We start from the raw sequence: 13868 nt of genomic DNA, 5'->3' as shown, positions 1-13868 counted from the left end.
CTTGGTCACAAGATAACAATGTGGTGTGATGAGCTGATTGCGCGATGGTTGTTGCAGATCACAACACAGAAAAACAAAATGTGTGCCAAGTTAAAGGTGTAGACACGCCCAGAGTCTGAATGCTCTGTTCTGGCAACCCCATGGATGTGAAATCGTATTCTAGTTTGCAAAACAAGAATACCTTTAGAAAACCTACAGGCTGCTGATGCTAGTATTTTTTTGTATTTGTATGTGGGCAAGTTTTCCATTGTAGACAGTTACTTATGCAGTCATTTTGTATAAACAAATGTGGATTGCCTCAGCTTGTGTTCTCTTCTGGTTTCCAATCAGGGTATTTGCCATCTATTTTATTTGCTTCTTGGGATGGGTTGTGTTTATGGCTCTTAGACTGTATATCATAGTGACCTGTGTGCGTGACAGTAACAGAAACATGTTATTCTGATATTGTGGGTGATCATTGGCACACTATATTCTGTCATTTTCTTAACGACTGGTCTGTGGCCAGTCTGTGCAGCCTCCTTGCCAGTGCCTGAGATTTCTCTGACACAGAATATTAATTCTTAAAATGTAAAGGTTTTTTGTACTGCATTTTACATGACTATATTCATTCAATTATTTCTGAACACTGAAAAATAAACTGACTGGGCTGACATCAGTTGCCATGATGCTGATATGCAAAGCACATTAGGTCACATTTGTTGAAAGAAAGTAGTTAACAGAAAGCAGCAAGCAAAATTTAAGTTCTAGAAAAGCTTTTACTTAGCTAAATCAGACAATGTCATTGTCAAAGCAGTTACCTCTGAATCTATTTTTCAGAACTAACAAAAGTTCAGAAAAACAGAATAGAGATGTGAGTGTCTCTGAACATAATAAGGAAGAAGGATTAGAAAAGAAAAGGAAATGTTCGGCCTTCAATCAAAAATGCAATTAGTCATACATTAAGTATGGGTTTGTTGCAAATAGGGCTGTCGTTTAATCGCAGTTAACTCATGCAATAAACTCAAAAATTAATTGTAATTAATCGCAGTTTTAATTGCACTGTTAAACAATAGAATACCAATTGAAATGTATTAAATATTTTGGAAGTTTTTCTACATTTTCATATATATTGTATTCTGTGTTGTAATTGAAATCAAAGTGTATATTATTTTTGATTACAAATATTTGCACTGTAAAAATGATAAACAAAAGAAATAGTATTTTCAAGTCACCTCGTACATGTACTGTAGTGCAATCTCTTTGTCATGAAAGTGCAATTTACAAATGTAGATTTTTTTTGGTTACTTAACTGCGCTCAAAAACAAAACAATGTAAAACTTCAGAGCCTACAAGTCCACTCAGTCCTACTTCTTGTTCAGCCAGTTGTTAAGACAAACAAATTTGTTTACATTTACAGGGGATAATGCTGCCCTTTTCTTATTTACAGTGTCATCAGAGAGTGAGAACAGGCATTTGCATGGCACTTTTGTAGCTGGCATTGGAACCCTAACCCTTCCAGAGCACTGTAAATTTATAAGAATCCTTCTCACTGTGCCTGTATCCTCCTGAACTGCAGAATGCTTATTCTACAGCTTCAGAAGACTTAAAAATTATCTCCAGTTATCAATGGTCATTGATGAAGTGAGCTGTAGCTCACGAAATCTTATGCTCAAATAAATTTATTAGTCTCTAAGGTGCCACAAGTACTCCTTTCTTTTTACAAAATTATTGGTAACCTGATTTTTATACATTATTTCAAATGAAGGATAAGATTTTTCATATCATATAACTAGTTGAACTGGACTTTATTTTAACAAATAAACGGAATTGGAGTAGTGGCCCTGTGTTGGTAAGCAAGTAAGAAGTGTCTTACATGCAGATAGTACAAAAAGGAAACTCCTGGCAATACTAAGAAAACAGCAAGAAATACCAGTGAAACACTTTTGTTTTTTGTTTTGGTTCCCCCCCCCCCCGCCTCCCTCTCCTCCCCACCCCCCCACCCCCCCACCCCCCGCTCTCTCAAGCAGTCCATAACAGTTTAGGAAGGCAGCAAACCCTGGAATCAGAAAGGTTAAGAAACACTACTCTATGTGATGGATTATCCCACCACTCTGTGGTTTTCTTTGTCTGACTGCTCACAACCACCAACACTATAGATATCTGTCCTATAACAATGGTTTTCAACCTTTTTTCATTTGCAGACCACCAAAAAATTTCAGAGGGAGGTGTGGCCACCTTTGGAAATTCTGCCTGTGGTCCATGAACCCCTACCATAGAAGTCTTAGACTGAAAACTGACTGAACAGAATTAAACTATAAATGTTGCATATGCTTGGCATGGTATTTGATGCAGTGTGAGAGAGAGTGCTAAACTGTGGGCTTCTATGGTAACAACATTTCTGGCTTTTGACCTGTAGGTGGGAGTATTCACATACTTTTGATTAGTCAGAAAAATGGAATGCCTTTTCTAGGATCTGAAACTCTGTTTTCATAGGTTTCAGAGTAACAGCCGTGTTAGTCTGTATTCGCAAAAAGAAAAGGAGTACTTGTGGCACCTTAGAGACTAACCAATTTATTTGAGCATGAGCTTTCGTGAGCTACAGCTCACTTCATCGGATGCATACCGTGGAAACTGCAGCAGACTTTATATACACACAGAGATCATAAAACAATACCTCCTCCCACCCCACTGTCCTGCTGGTAATAGCTTATCTAAAGTGATCATCAAGTTGGGCCATTTCCAGCACAAATCCAGGTTTTCTCACCCTCCACCCCCCCACACACAAACTCACTCTCCTGCTGGTAATAGCCCATCCAAAGTGACAACTCTCTACACAATGTGCATGATAATCAAGGTGAGCCATTTCCTGCACAAATCCAGGTTCTCTCACCCCCTCACCCCCCTCCAAAAAACACACACACAAACTCACTCTCCTGCTGGTAATAGCTCATCCAAAGTGACCACTCTCCCTACCACATTGTAGGGAGAGTGGTCACTTTGGATGAGCTATTACCAGCAGGAGAGTGAGTTTGTGTGTGGGGCGATGGAGGGTGAGAAAACCTGGATTTGTGCTGGAAATGGCCCAACTTGATGATCACTTTAGATAAGCTATTACCAGCAGGACAGTGGGGTGGGAGGAGGTATTGTTTTATGATCTCTGTGTGTATATAAAGTCTGCTGCAGTTTCCACGGTATGCATCCGATGAAGTGAGCTGTAGCTCACGAAAGCTCATGCTCAAATAAATTGGTTAGTCTCTAAGGTGCCACAAGTACTCCTTTTCTTTCTGTTTTCATAGTCACCTTTCGCTGACCCCTTCAACATAGTCTGTGAACCCCCAGGGGTTCAAGGACCACAGGTTGAAAGCCATTGTCCTATAACATAGCATTTGTCATACATTTTGTTTGATGAGCTCCTTTCTCATTGCTGACATTCAATCAATACTATCTTCCTTAGTGTTCTCCTTGTTACATTCTCCATCCATTCTTGTATTTGCCCCTTCTTCCATGCTGCTCCTTAAGTTTAGAGCACCCTTCCTCTTCTTGTGTGGCAGCCAAGTGCCCTGTTCTCATTCAGATGCTCCCTTAAAACATATACTTCTTTTGTATGGCTTTTCAATATTAACTTGCCGATTGCCATTTAAAAATGTCTATTAAATATTTCAAAACACCCATCCCTGCCTGCATCTTGGGACTAGGACCTACATACTACATTTACTGTATATTAGACTATATGTTTATATGATATTGTACACCGTGCTCCATGCACTCTACTGGTCATCGTTCACTTCAGGTACAATTCAAAGTGTTAATGACAATCTTTAAAATTTGTCATGGTCTGGGTCAAAGTAATGTAAAGTGTAGTTCTACTCTGAAAAGGGTCTGTAAAGATAGCACCGTGGGGTTTCATGTTTATTGTCTTTCAATGACCTTTGTATCAAATGTAACATAAGTTACACTACATTTTTAATTGCCAGCCCTGAAAACTCAGTCTAGGCTGTGACAGCCATGTCGGGGCTCTTTTCTATTTTGTGCATCATCACTAGAAGTAAAAGTTCTGCAGGCTAGTCAAATCATTTGTTGCACCTCTGCAGCCTCCCCCACCTTGTCTCCTTCATTATGTATTGTCCTAGCTATTGAAGCTCAGAGGGGAATCTACCAGGTGCCACAGCTGGTGGCAGCAGGATAGTCTCACTTGACAGCCTGAGCCTGTCCCTCCACAAGCAGCTTCAGGCTAGGGAATCCAGCTCTTCTCCCCTGCTCCCACAGACTCAGCGGGAAAAGGCGAATGGGAGTGATTTTAGCAACGTGGGCCCCCTTAAAAATAAAGTAGTAAAGTGCCCGGCTGGGATTTGTCCTGCTCGATTGATTGCCGGGATAGCCAGTGAGTTGGCTTAGGACTGAAGAGAGCGGGGCAACCAATGGGCTCTTGAGGGATGGGATGGGATGCAGCTTTAGGGAAGTGAAGTTGTGGGTGGGCCTTCGTGAGCCAATGGGTTCCCCAGGGCATGTCTAGGCGGACAGATTAGGGACGGGCGCGGCAGAGGCGGGTCGGTTCGCTCACAGTGCGCAGTTTGGTTATGATAGAGGGGAGCAGCTGGCTTAGTGGGTCTCAGTGGTGAGACAGCAGGCGGGGAATGGCTCCGCTGCGGGGTCCTAAGGCGGGGATGGAGGAGCCGGAGCTGGCGGGCTCCTCTCCGCGGCGCTTCACCTGGGAGGAGATCGGGCTCCGCACGGGCCAGGGGCACCCGCAGCAGGAGCGGTGGCTGGTGATCGACAGGAAGGTCTATGACATCAGCCAGTTCTACCGGCGGCACCCGGGGGGCGCCCGAGTCATCAGCAGCTACGCGGGGCAGGACGCCACGGTGAGCGGCAGAGGCGTCCGGTTTATTAGCGAGCGCAGGGCGGGGAACTGAACTGGGGCGCAGGGGGTGGGTTAGTTGGGTTATCAATTATTGTGTGGGGCAGGATGCCATGCTGGTGGCAGCAGAGGGGAGGGCCCAAGTAATTGGCCTCTGTAGGGTTAAAAGAAAAGGAGGACTTGTGGCACCTTAGAGACTAACCAATATTTGAGCATAAGCTTTCCTGAGCTACAGCTCACTTCATGGGATGCATACTGTGGAAAGTGTAGAAGATCTTTTTATACACACAAAGCATGAAAAAATACCTCCCCCCCCCCCACTCTCCTTCTGGTAATAGCTTATCTAAAGTGATCACTCTCCTTACAATGTGTATGATAACCTGGATTTGTGCTGGAAATGGCCCATCATACACATTGTAAGGAGAGTGATCACTTTAGATAAGCTATTACCAGAAGGAGAGTGGGGTGGGGGCAGGTATTTTTTCATGCTTTGTGTGTATAAAAAGATCTTCTACACTTTCCACAGTATGCATCCCATGAAGTGAGCTGTAGCTCAGGAAAGCTTATGCTCAAATAAATTGGTTAGTCTCTAAGGTGCCACAAGTCCTCTTTTTCTTTTTGCGAATACAGACTAACACGGCTGTTACTCTGAAACCTGTAGGGTTAAGACAGCTGCACTGGAGAGCTATAGACAATGATTGATTTATCAAGACAACAGAAGGGGCAAGGTCTCAGAACTGCAGGCTGAGGAGAAAGGTACTTGTCATATGAGAGAGATTTGTGCCTGCGATCACCCTAAACTGCACAGTGTTTATCTGATCCTTTATATCACTGATATCACTAGGCTGGTGACTTCAGGTGACTTCTAGCCAACGGAACTTCCCTATTCAATCTGTGTTGGAGTGTGGTGCCCATAGACAGATGTGTCACTTGAGGTGGTTTATGCTGGGAGTTGAGAGGCAGAAGAAACTGCCTCCCCTAATGCCCATAGATAGAAACAAATGTTCTGTTTGCTCAGATCCCTCCCTCCTCCGTGACAGAGGGATTCTTGTGGGAGAAATAATAACTGGCTGGTAAAACACTCTGCCGTTTTGAGGAACTAGGAGTCACAGGTTCCTAAGAGATGAGTTTCCTGTTTCTGTGGGTGGAAAAGAATCTGTTAACTCTTGGCACATTATGTAGATGTGAAAGGATATCCCTGAGCAGACAAACAAAGCCAAAACCCAATATTCCATAGGCCATGCTTCCTGCTCTCAGTCCCTAGTGCCCAACTGTAGATGTCCCTTTATATGCCTCTTTAAAATCAGTCTCAGAAATTCAATTATCTGACATCCTATTATCAGTGTATGCTGGCAGACCATAAACATACCCTTGTAACCCCCTGTTTCAGGGGCCTCCAGTCTTATGCCACCCTCTGTGACTTGGGCAGCTGGCTATGGCCCAACCTGAAACAATCAGAGAGAGACAGTTTTTACTAGCAAAAGGTATTTTTCTAAATTGTTTCTGATTCATCCACCTTCTTCACCTAGGAGTTTTTATGACGGTTGGTCTGTGACTGAAAATACAGCTGCATCTTACAACCTACAGTCCCAATGAAATCATTGGGCTACATTATGGCTGTATTGCATTTAAATTCTTCTTTGTATTACTGCTCAGTTTTCTTCACATAAAAGTTAATTTCTTGCTCCCCTTTGGAGTGGCTATCACTTCTTTTATTCGCTTTCTCCTTTTGGCTTTTTAATAGCAAGAACTCCTCTCTCACCCTTTCCTTAAATGGCTAATAATTCATTTTTGTTGCTAAGTGATACAGTATCAGATGCTGGGGGACTTGAGAAAGAAAAGGTGGTGTTTAGAAAGGGGCTAAAGATGTCTGCAATTTCATCGGTTCTCCTGCTTCTTAACTGTGTTTTGGGAAACAAAATTAACAGGTAAAAATGGTGTTCTTCTTGCTTCCCTTTCCAATCTTCCTAAAAATATATATATTAAAAAAAAATAACTGCACTTGCACTTTCAGCTCCCGCATATAAGTCACATCTGGTGTTTGGGATATGTTAGCCAATCCATAGGGCTGGGATATCATTTTTGGTAGTAAATTTCAAAATGTAAACCTCCAATTTTGAAGCATTTTAGAACACTGTTTGTACCTTCCTACCCTGAAAGCTGATCCATACACCTTGATCTTATCAGCTGTGCACTACTCCTAGCTGGTTTCACACCAAAAAGCTGACTGGGTGGGTGGGAATAGCACATAGGTGCTGGAACTGGGCGTGTGGCAGCACCCCCTGGCTTGAAGTGGTTTCCATTATATACAGGGTTTACAGTTTGGTTAAATGGCTCTCAGCACCCCACTATTAAAAACTGCTCCAGCATCCCTGGAGTTGCATTGAGGGCAGCATGAGAAATATAAGAAGGAAGAGGGGCACTATTGATTTAAAGAAATATTCCTTAGAAAAGGTGATGAAATACAAGTCAAGACATACTGGTAAATATCAGCCTTACTTCAGAACTGGATGTCACCTCCTTATCACCAATCCTGTGTGTGTTGGTCTGATTTTTGCCTGTGGGAATAGAAGCAGGAAATAAAAGGGACTGGGGTTCACTGTAGAAGGATGAGGGGATGGAAGGAATCATGTGTGTTTCCTTCCCTTGTCCATCTCATACAAGGTCTTGAAGCTCTCACCATGGAGGGAAGTGTGCAGGGAGCTCCCTGACTACTTTCAGATAGGGGAAGTGGAATCAAGAGGAAAGAGGTAACCACCAGTTAGCTAATCAGCTTGTGAGGAAGTTGGGTGGCTCTGATATGCTGACTGCCTTATTCTCAGAGGGTGGGTTTTCTCCAAGGGATGTAGTGGAGCTAGGAATTCATGAGGAAGCTGTTTTTTCTCCTCATGATCAGATTGTGTGCTTATGTGTGGGTTTTTGTTTTATTACAAAAGGAGACTGATCTGAATGTACTTCCTTAATAGCACAATTACTTTCTCTACAGTAACCCCAGGATTGCTGGCCAGAGGTAATAAGGAAATCTAAAATAAAATTCTTTCACAAAAAAAGTGCATGGTCCTTTTAAGAATGTGGCTCATGATTCTTCTTTGTTAGTACTATCCTTTCCAAAAGGTGCATTAGAGACTTTGCCTCCATTAGATGTTACTGCCACTCTACAGCCATCAGGTGAATGAAAGGAGATATCCCAGGGGCTAGGGCGGTAGACTGGACTTGAGAACAGTAGTTCAAGTACCTGCTGTCTCAGCCTCCCTGTGAGATATGGGGCAAGTCACTTAATCTCTCTGTGCTGAAGTTTCCCATCTGTTAAATGGAGATAATAGCACTTCCTTAACTTACTGGGGTGTTGTACAGATCCATATAATAAAAGATTGAGACACTCTGATACTATGGTCATGGCTATAGAAGCACCTTGAAAGATACAATGACTAGTCTAAATGATAATGTCGTCATTCCTGCTTTGTCTATGTATCCAGGCCGTCCAACAGGAACACGCAAATGGAGAAACTAGTAGCCTTAGGCGTATCCAACCTACTCAGTTACATAAGGTGTCTTGCTACCTCATGCCATAATGCCAAACAGCTGTCAGCTCCAGTAACAGAACTGCTGATGTTCTCCATGCCCTTTCTGCTCTATGGCCCCATCTTAGCTTCTCTCTTCCTTCCCTGATCAGCCCATTATCAAAAGCTAGCCATCACCTGCTTTCACTTTCCATCCTGCTTTATTGTTGTGCTCCTTGTACCCAGATAAGGTGTGGGTAGCATTAAAGTGTATCATACTATAGCTATCTGTAACATGTCTGTCGCCACAGTACTTATACACCAAAACAATTATTAAGAAATACACAGTTTGCCTATATATCGTGCTTTATATACATAGGGTTAGATTGTTACCTGCACTGCGTACTTCTAAAAGGGAGTAACAAATTCCCTACATCCATGAGTAAGCTACCTTGACATTTGGTTCATTTATAAAGGAGTAAGTGGGGTTACTCACCTGCTTACTACCACCCCAAGCAAGTGAATGGGCCAGAGTAGCTGAGCCAGCATGAGGAGGAAGTAGTTTACTGTTGGTATAGGTCTCCTGAGCATGGAGGAAAGAATTGTGGTTCAGAAGTGTGGCTCAGAGTCACAAGGCATCCCAACATACAGTTGGAGTGGTGCAGCTTGGTCAGGACTGTGCCTAAAGTAAAAATCTAGCCCTGAGATAAGTATACTCTAGGTTAACACATTACCTTTCATCTGAAGATCTCACCGCATTTTACAAGTGTGGGTAAGGATTATTATCCATATTTTTAGGCAAAGAAGCTGAGTACAGACTACTTAAGTGACATGTGCAAGAACACATAGCAAGACTGTGACAAACACGGGTACTAGAGCCTGGGTTCTCCTAACTCCCAGTCCTGTATTGTACTGACTAAACGTGTTGGCTGACAAAATTAAGACTAGTCGCAGGCCTACAATAGTGTTGCCAATTCTAGTGATTTTTATCATGAGTCTTGTGATATTTGGCACCAACAGCTCTGAGGGAAATAAGTAGAAATGGGATAAGAGGGAAGGTCCTCTCATGGATCAGTAACTCATTGAAAGATAGGAAACGAAGGATAGGAATAAATGGTCAGTTTTCACAATGGAGGGAGGTGAACAGTACAGATCCTTGGTTTCTGAGACCTGTGCTGTTTAACATATTCATTAATGATCAGGAAAAGGGGGTGAACAGTGAAGTTGTATTATTTTCCAACTTTGCAAGATAGATAAATCCAAAGCTGATTGCAAGAGGGCTCTTACAAAAGAGTTGCAGAGGGCTCTTACAAAACTGGCTGATTGGGCAACAATACGGTAGATTAAATTCAATGTTCAAAGTAATACATGTTGGAAAAAATAATCCCTAATATACATAAAGAGGATCCCCCACCCTGTCCAAACACCAGCATCAATGGTCACTTGCACATTCAACTCCTTGGCCTGGGCTGGCGTTAACCCTGAGTAATGACTTGGGCAGGGATGAGTGGGCCAAGTTGGCACTATCATCTGCTATACAGGGGGTTGGAAGGAATGTGGTGGCAGGTCCAGGCCAGTGCAGACACCAGACCCCTTCTCCAGGTCTCTCTTACCTTCAGCTCCACTGCTTGGTGCATGCAGGCAACAGGGCTACGTGTGCTCAGGGATCTTTCTGTTGCTCTGTTCTGATCTCTATGTCTGGCTGGGTCTGGGGCCTGCACAGTCCCTTCTGTGGATAGATATGAGGCACTGCAGGGCTGTCTGGTCTCCTGGCTGCTTGTAGGTGACCCACAAAGTGCTGCCTCTGCTGTCAGCTCTGCAGTGCGATAGCAGAGGCTCCAGACCTCTTGTGGGGAGATATGGCCACCTGACTGCCACCTGAAGTATGCATCAGCTGTGCCTCAAGCCCAGCACCATACATGGACCCAGTAGGAAAAAACTGGGCTGTTAACAGAACCACTTTACAGCACAGAGAGACGTGGGGCAGTCCTTTGAACTCAGGCTCTGTCCCACAAACATTGGGACAGTTACCAATACTGGGCACTGGTCAGTCTGTGTCGCCTGGGATGGGGGATGCACCCTCCCTCCAGCTGCTCAAACAGGCACCAGAATCTTCTGGGTGATGCCCCATTAGCAGGGATGGGGCAGAATATTGGGTCCAGCAGGTTCTATGGCATTGGGATGGGCAGTTGGAGGGGCTAGGAGCTACCTGGAGAGATGGGAACAAGCAGAGGGATGGGGGAGTGAGCTGCTGGGGAGCAGGGTCGTGAACATGAGAGGGAGAGAATGAGACACACCACCCGCCCCAGCTGGTAAGGGGGTAAGTAGGACAGTATGGGGTGCAATCCAGACCAGCGGACTGTCCAGGAGAGGGCTGGACTGTGCAGAACACATTTTGTGGGGGCAAAAACTGGGACTGGAAGCCTGTTGGGGTCACCCTGCAAGTAGTAACCAAAGCTGGTGGGAGCCAGAGTGTGGCTAGTATTTGCTGGCAGTCTGCTAGAGTCAGAGCTGGTGGACCAGGGCTGTGACTATACACAGACACTCCGGGTGGGACCTGCAGGCTGATTGTGAGGAGCTTAGGTTTGGAGGCACCCCAGGTTGCAGGGCAAGTGGTGACACAGCCCCTCACTGGCTAGCCCAAGCCACTGCCTATGTTGCCATGGCTACACTGCTATATTTAGTGCACTATCTTGAGCGGAGCTCACGTGTGTCTGTCTGCCTGAGCTGAGAATTACACCACCCTGCTGCAGTGTAGATATAGTCTCAAAGGCCCTTCGATATGGGTTGTTTCCCTGCTAATTTCAGCTTTCAAGCCTGTGCCATTTTGGCTGTAAAGTGGTTCAAGAAAAGGTCACAAGGAGGGAAAGTACTTTTTCCCTAATCTTTCCTTTACTCAGAAATCTTAGTTTGTTGTAGAGAAATAAGTGGCTGGGTTTGCAGAATCTGTCTGTGAGGAAAGGCAAAAAGAAGAGTCAAAGATGATGCCCATGATGTCAACTTGGAAGATAGGAAACTGGAGCAAATTAGTTCTGGTGAAACCCCACCAAGTCAGTGATCTTAGATCAGAAATGTGTTTGGCCCATTGACTTTTCAGTAGCTATGAGATTTCCAAGGGGAGAATATAGGCAACAGGTGGAGAAGTGGAACTGGACTGATGGTAATAGTTTGGGGTTGAGAGGTAAATTTGGGAAACAACAGCGTGGAGGTGATACCCGAACCCGGGAGAGTCATTGAATATAGTTATCCAAAGGAGAGAATGTAAAGGAAAAGAAGAGAGACCTGGAGGACTCTGATAGAGAAAGGAGTATGTGAAGGTCCTAGAAGGATAAGTCAAAAACATAAGAGGATACCAAGAAAGTGGAGAACAATGGAAGCCTTGGGCAGAGAAGTATCTGTTTCAGAGATTTGTAATGTCTAAAGGCAGAAGGGACCACTGTGATCAACTAGTCTGATCTCCTGTACATCACAGGCAATAAGACTTCCTTGAATTAATTCCTGTTTGAATTAAACGATATCTTTTTGAAAAACATCCAATCTTGATTTAAACATTTCCATTGATAGAAAATCCACCAGAGCCCTTAGTAAGTCGTTCCAATGGTAAACTACCCTCACCATTAAAAACATGTGCCTTACTGCTAGTCCAAATTTGTCTAGCCTCATCTTCTGCCACTGGAACTTTTTCTGTCTTTGTTCTACTGTGTCTGAAATGGCGGGGGTCAAGGATAAGGATGATGGAGAAGAGACCCATTTGAAACGGCTAAAGGAGAGAGTAATTAGGGATATAGGTGACAGAGGTTACTCTGAAGTGAGTGAAGCTCATACTGTAGAGGGTCAAAGAGAGAACTGGAGGAAAGGAAATGGAGGGCACAGAAGTAAACTGCTCACATGAGGTTAGAGGTGAAGGAGAGGAGGGATATGGGTATTAAAGAGACAAGTGGTGTCAAAAGGATATTTTGGGATTGGAGCTATAATTGCATGTTTGGAGGTAGAGGGGAGAAAACCAGAGGAGAGATTTAGGATAAGAGAATGACTGGGAGTGGACAAGGTTGAGGAAATACGTTATGGGATTGGAGGCTGGAGATGGACATAATAAAAGAAACTGGATTCCAAGACAGAAATTCAGGAGGGGAGGGAGAGGAGAATGAAGAAATGGAGAGCACTTCACAGATGGTATTGACTTTGGCTTGGATGATGTTGGCAAAGTGAGAGGACATATTTCTGGCTCTGAGCATACCCTCTCTCTCAAAGCACTCAGCTGGTTAATGTGCAACCACAAGTCCTGACTCCAGCACCACTAGCATAGATTTATGGTTAATAAATGTGCCTATATGCTGTGATGCTAATGGCATCTTTGATTCAAAACACCACCCGCAGTTTCCAACTATCACAGCATCTTCTGGAGGTTGTGCTACGTGGTGGCTTCCACTCAAGTGATGCTAGGAATTTGACTCTTTCTTGAGGATCAGCAGGTGCCTCTTTGTCAGTGGCTACCTAAAGCCGGGCAGAATTTCAATGTCTGGGAGTATTGACTTGGAGATCAGGGCCAGAAGGGCACAGCCTAGCTAAATATTGTTCCTGAACTTTGGTTTGTTAGTTTGTTGCATTCATTCATTAATATCTATCTATATTTGTGAGGTTCAGGACATGAGAGAGAGAATTTGTTGCTCTTTGGAGAAGAAAATGTGTCATGAAAATACAAAAAACAAAGGAGCAGGTTCATTTAAAAAAATATTCTGCTATCCTACTTCTTTGTTCCTCTGTATTTTGTAATGGATCACAAAGCAAAATGTTGTGAAGGTCAAAGAGCATGGGAGCTCGCGACTGGGTTTGTTCAAATTATTTGTGGCTGGATCTGGAGGGCATGTGGTTCTAACAACATTTTGCCAACTGAAATATTGTAAAACTGGCAATTAACAAGTTGTTTGCAGTGTTGTTGTAGTGGTGTTGGTCCCAGGATATGAGAGAGACAAGGTGGGTGAGGTAATACCTTTTATTGGGCCAACTTCTGTTGGCAGAAGAGACAAGCATTTGAGCTACACAGAGATCTTCTAAGAAGTTGGTCTAATACCCCACCCATCTTCTCTCTGTGTCAGTTAATGAGTTGTCTAAAGCTTCATTATAAGACAGTTGATGCATACTAAAGGCGTAATCCTTCACCATTCAAAATGAATGGGAGTTTTTTCCATTGACTTGAATGGGAGTAGGATCAAGTCCCATTAGAGTTTGTCAGATAGTGTTATTACTGATAACATTAACAATTAATTTATATTGCAGTAGTGCCTAAGAGTCCCAGTTATAGACCAGGACCTCATTGTGCTATGTACTGTACAAACAGACAGTTCCTGCCTTAAGGTGCTTACAATGTCCGTTGAATAAATTAACGGAAACGTTTTACCAATATTTTCAAATAGATTATACTAAAGCTCTAGATACTAAAGATACTTTTAAAATGAGACAAAATGAACATTTCTCTCAAAATATTTTGTTATATTATATTAGGGTTGAAAGAGACCGGAGGAGGTCTTTCA

General features: G+C 43.5%; 1 protein-coding gene across 2 annotated transcripts in view; it reads left to right on the top strand.

Moving 5' to 3' along the window:
* Positions 1–4461: 4461 nt before the first annotated feature.
* The window catches only part of LOC140912487 (acyl-CoA (8-3)-desaturase-like), a 30852-nt gene continuing 21445 nt past the window's right edge, over positions 4462–13868 (top strand). For both annotated transcript variants that reach the window (XM_073346950.1, XM_073346949.1), the window contains exon 1: positions 4462–4841. In XM_073346950.1, the coding sequence (XP_073203051.1) occupies positions 4614–4841 (228 nt within the window). In that variant the 5' untranslated portion in view covers positions 4462–4613. The remainder of the gene's footprint in view (positions 4842–13868) is intronic.

Source organism: Lepidochelys kempii, chromosome 6, assembly GCF_965140265.1.
Source record: "Lepidochelys kempii isolate rLepKem1 chromosome 6, rLepKem1.hap2, whole genome shotgun sequence".
NCBI lineage: Eukaryota > Metazoa > Chordata > Testudines > Cheloniidae > Lepidochelys > Lepidochelys kempii.
This window is presented reverse-complemented; position numbering and strand designations above follow the sequence as displayed.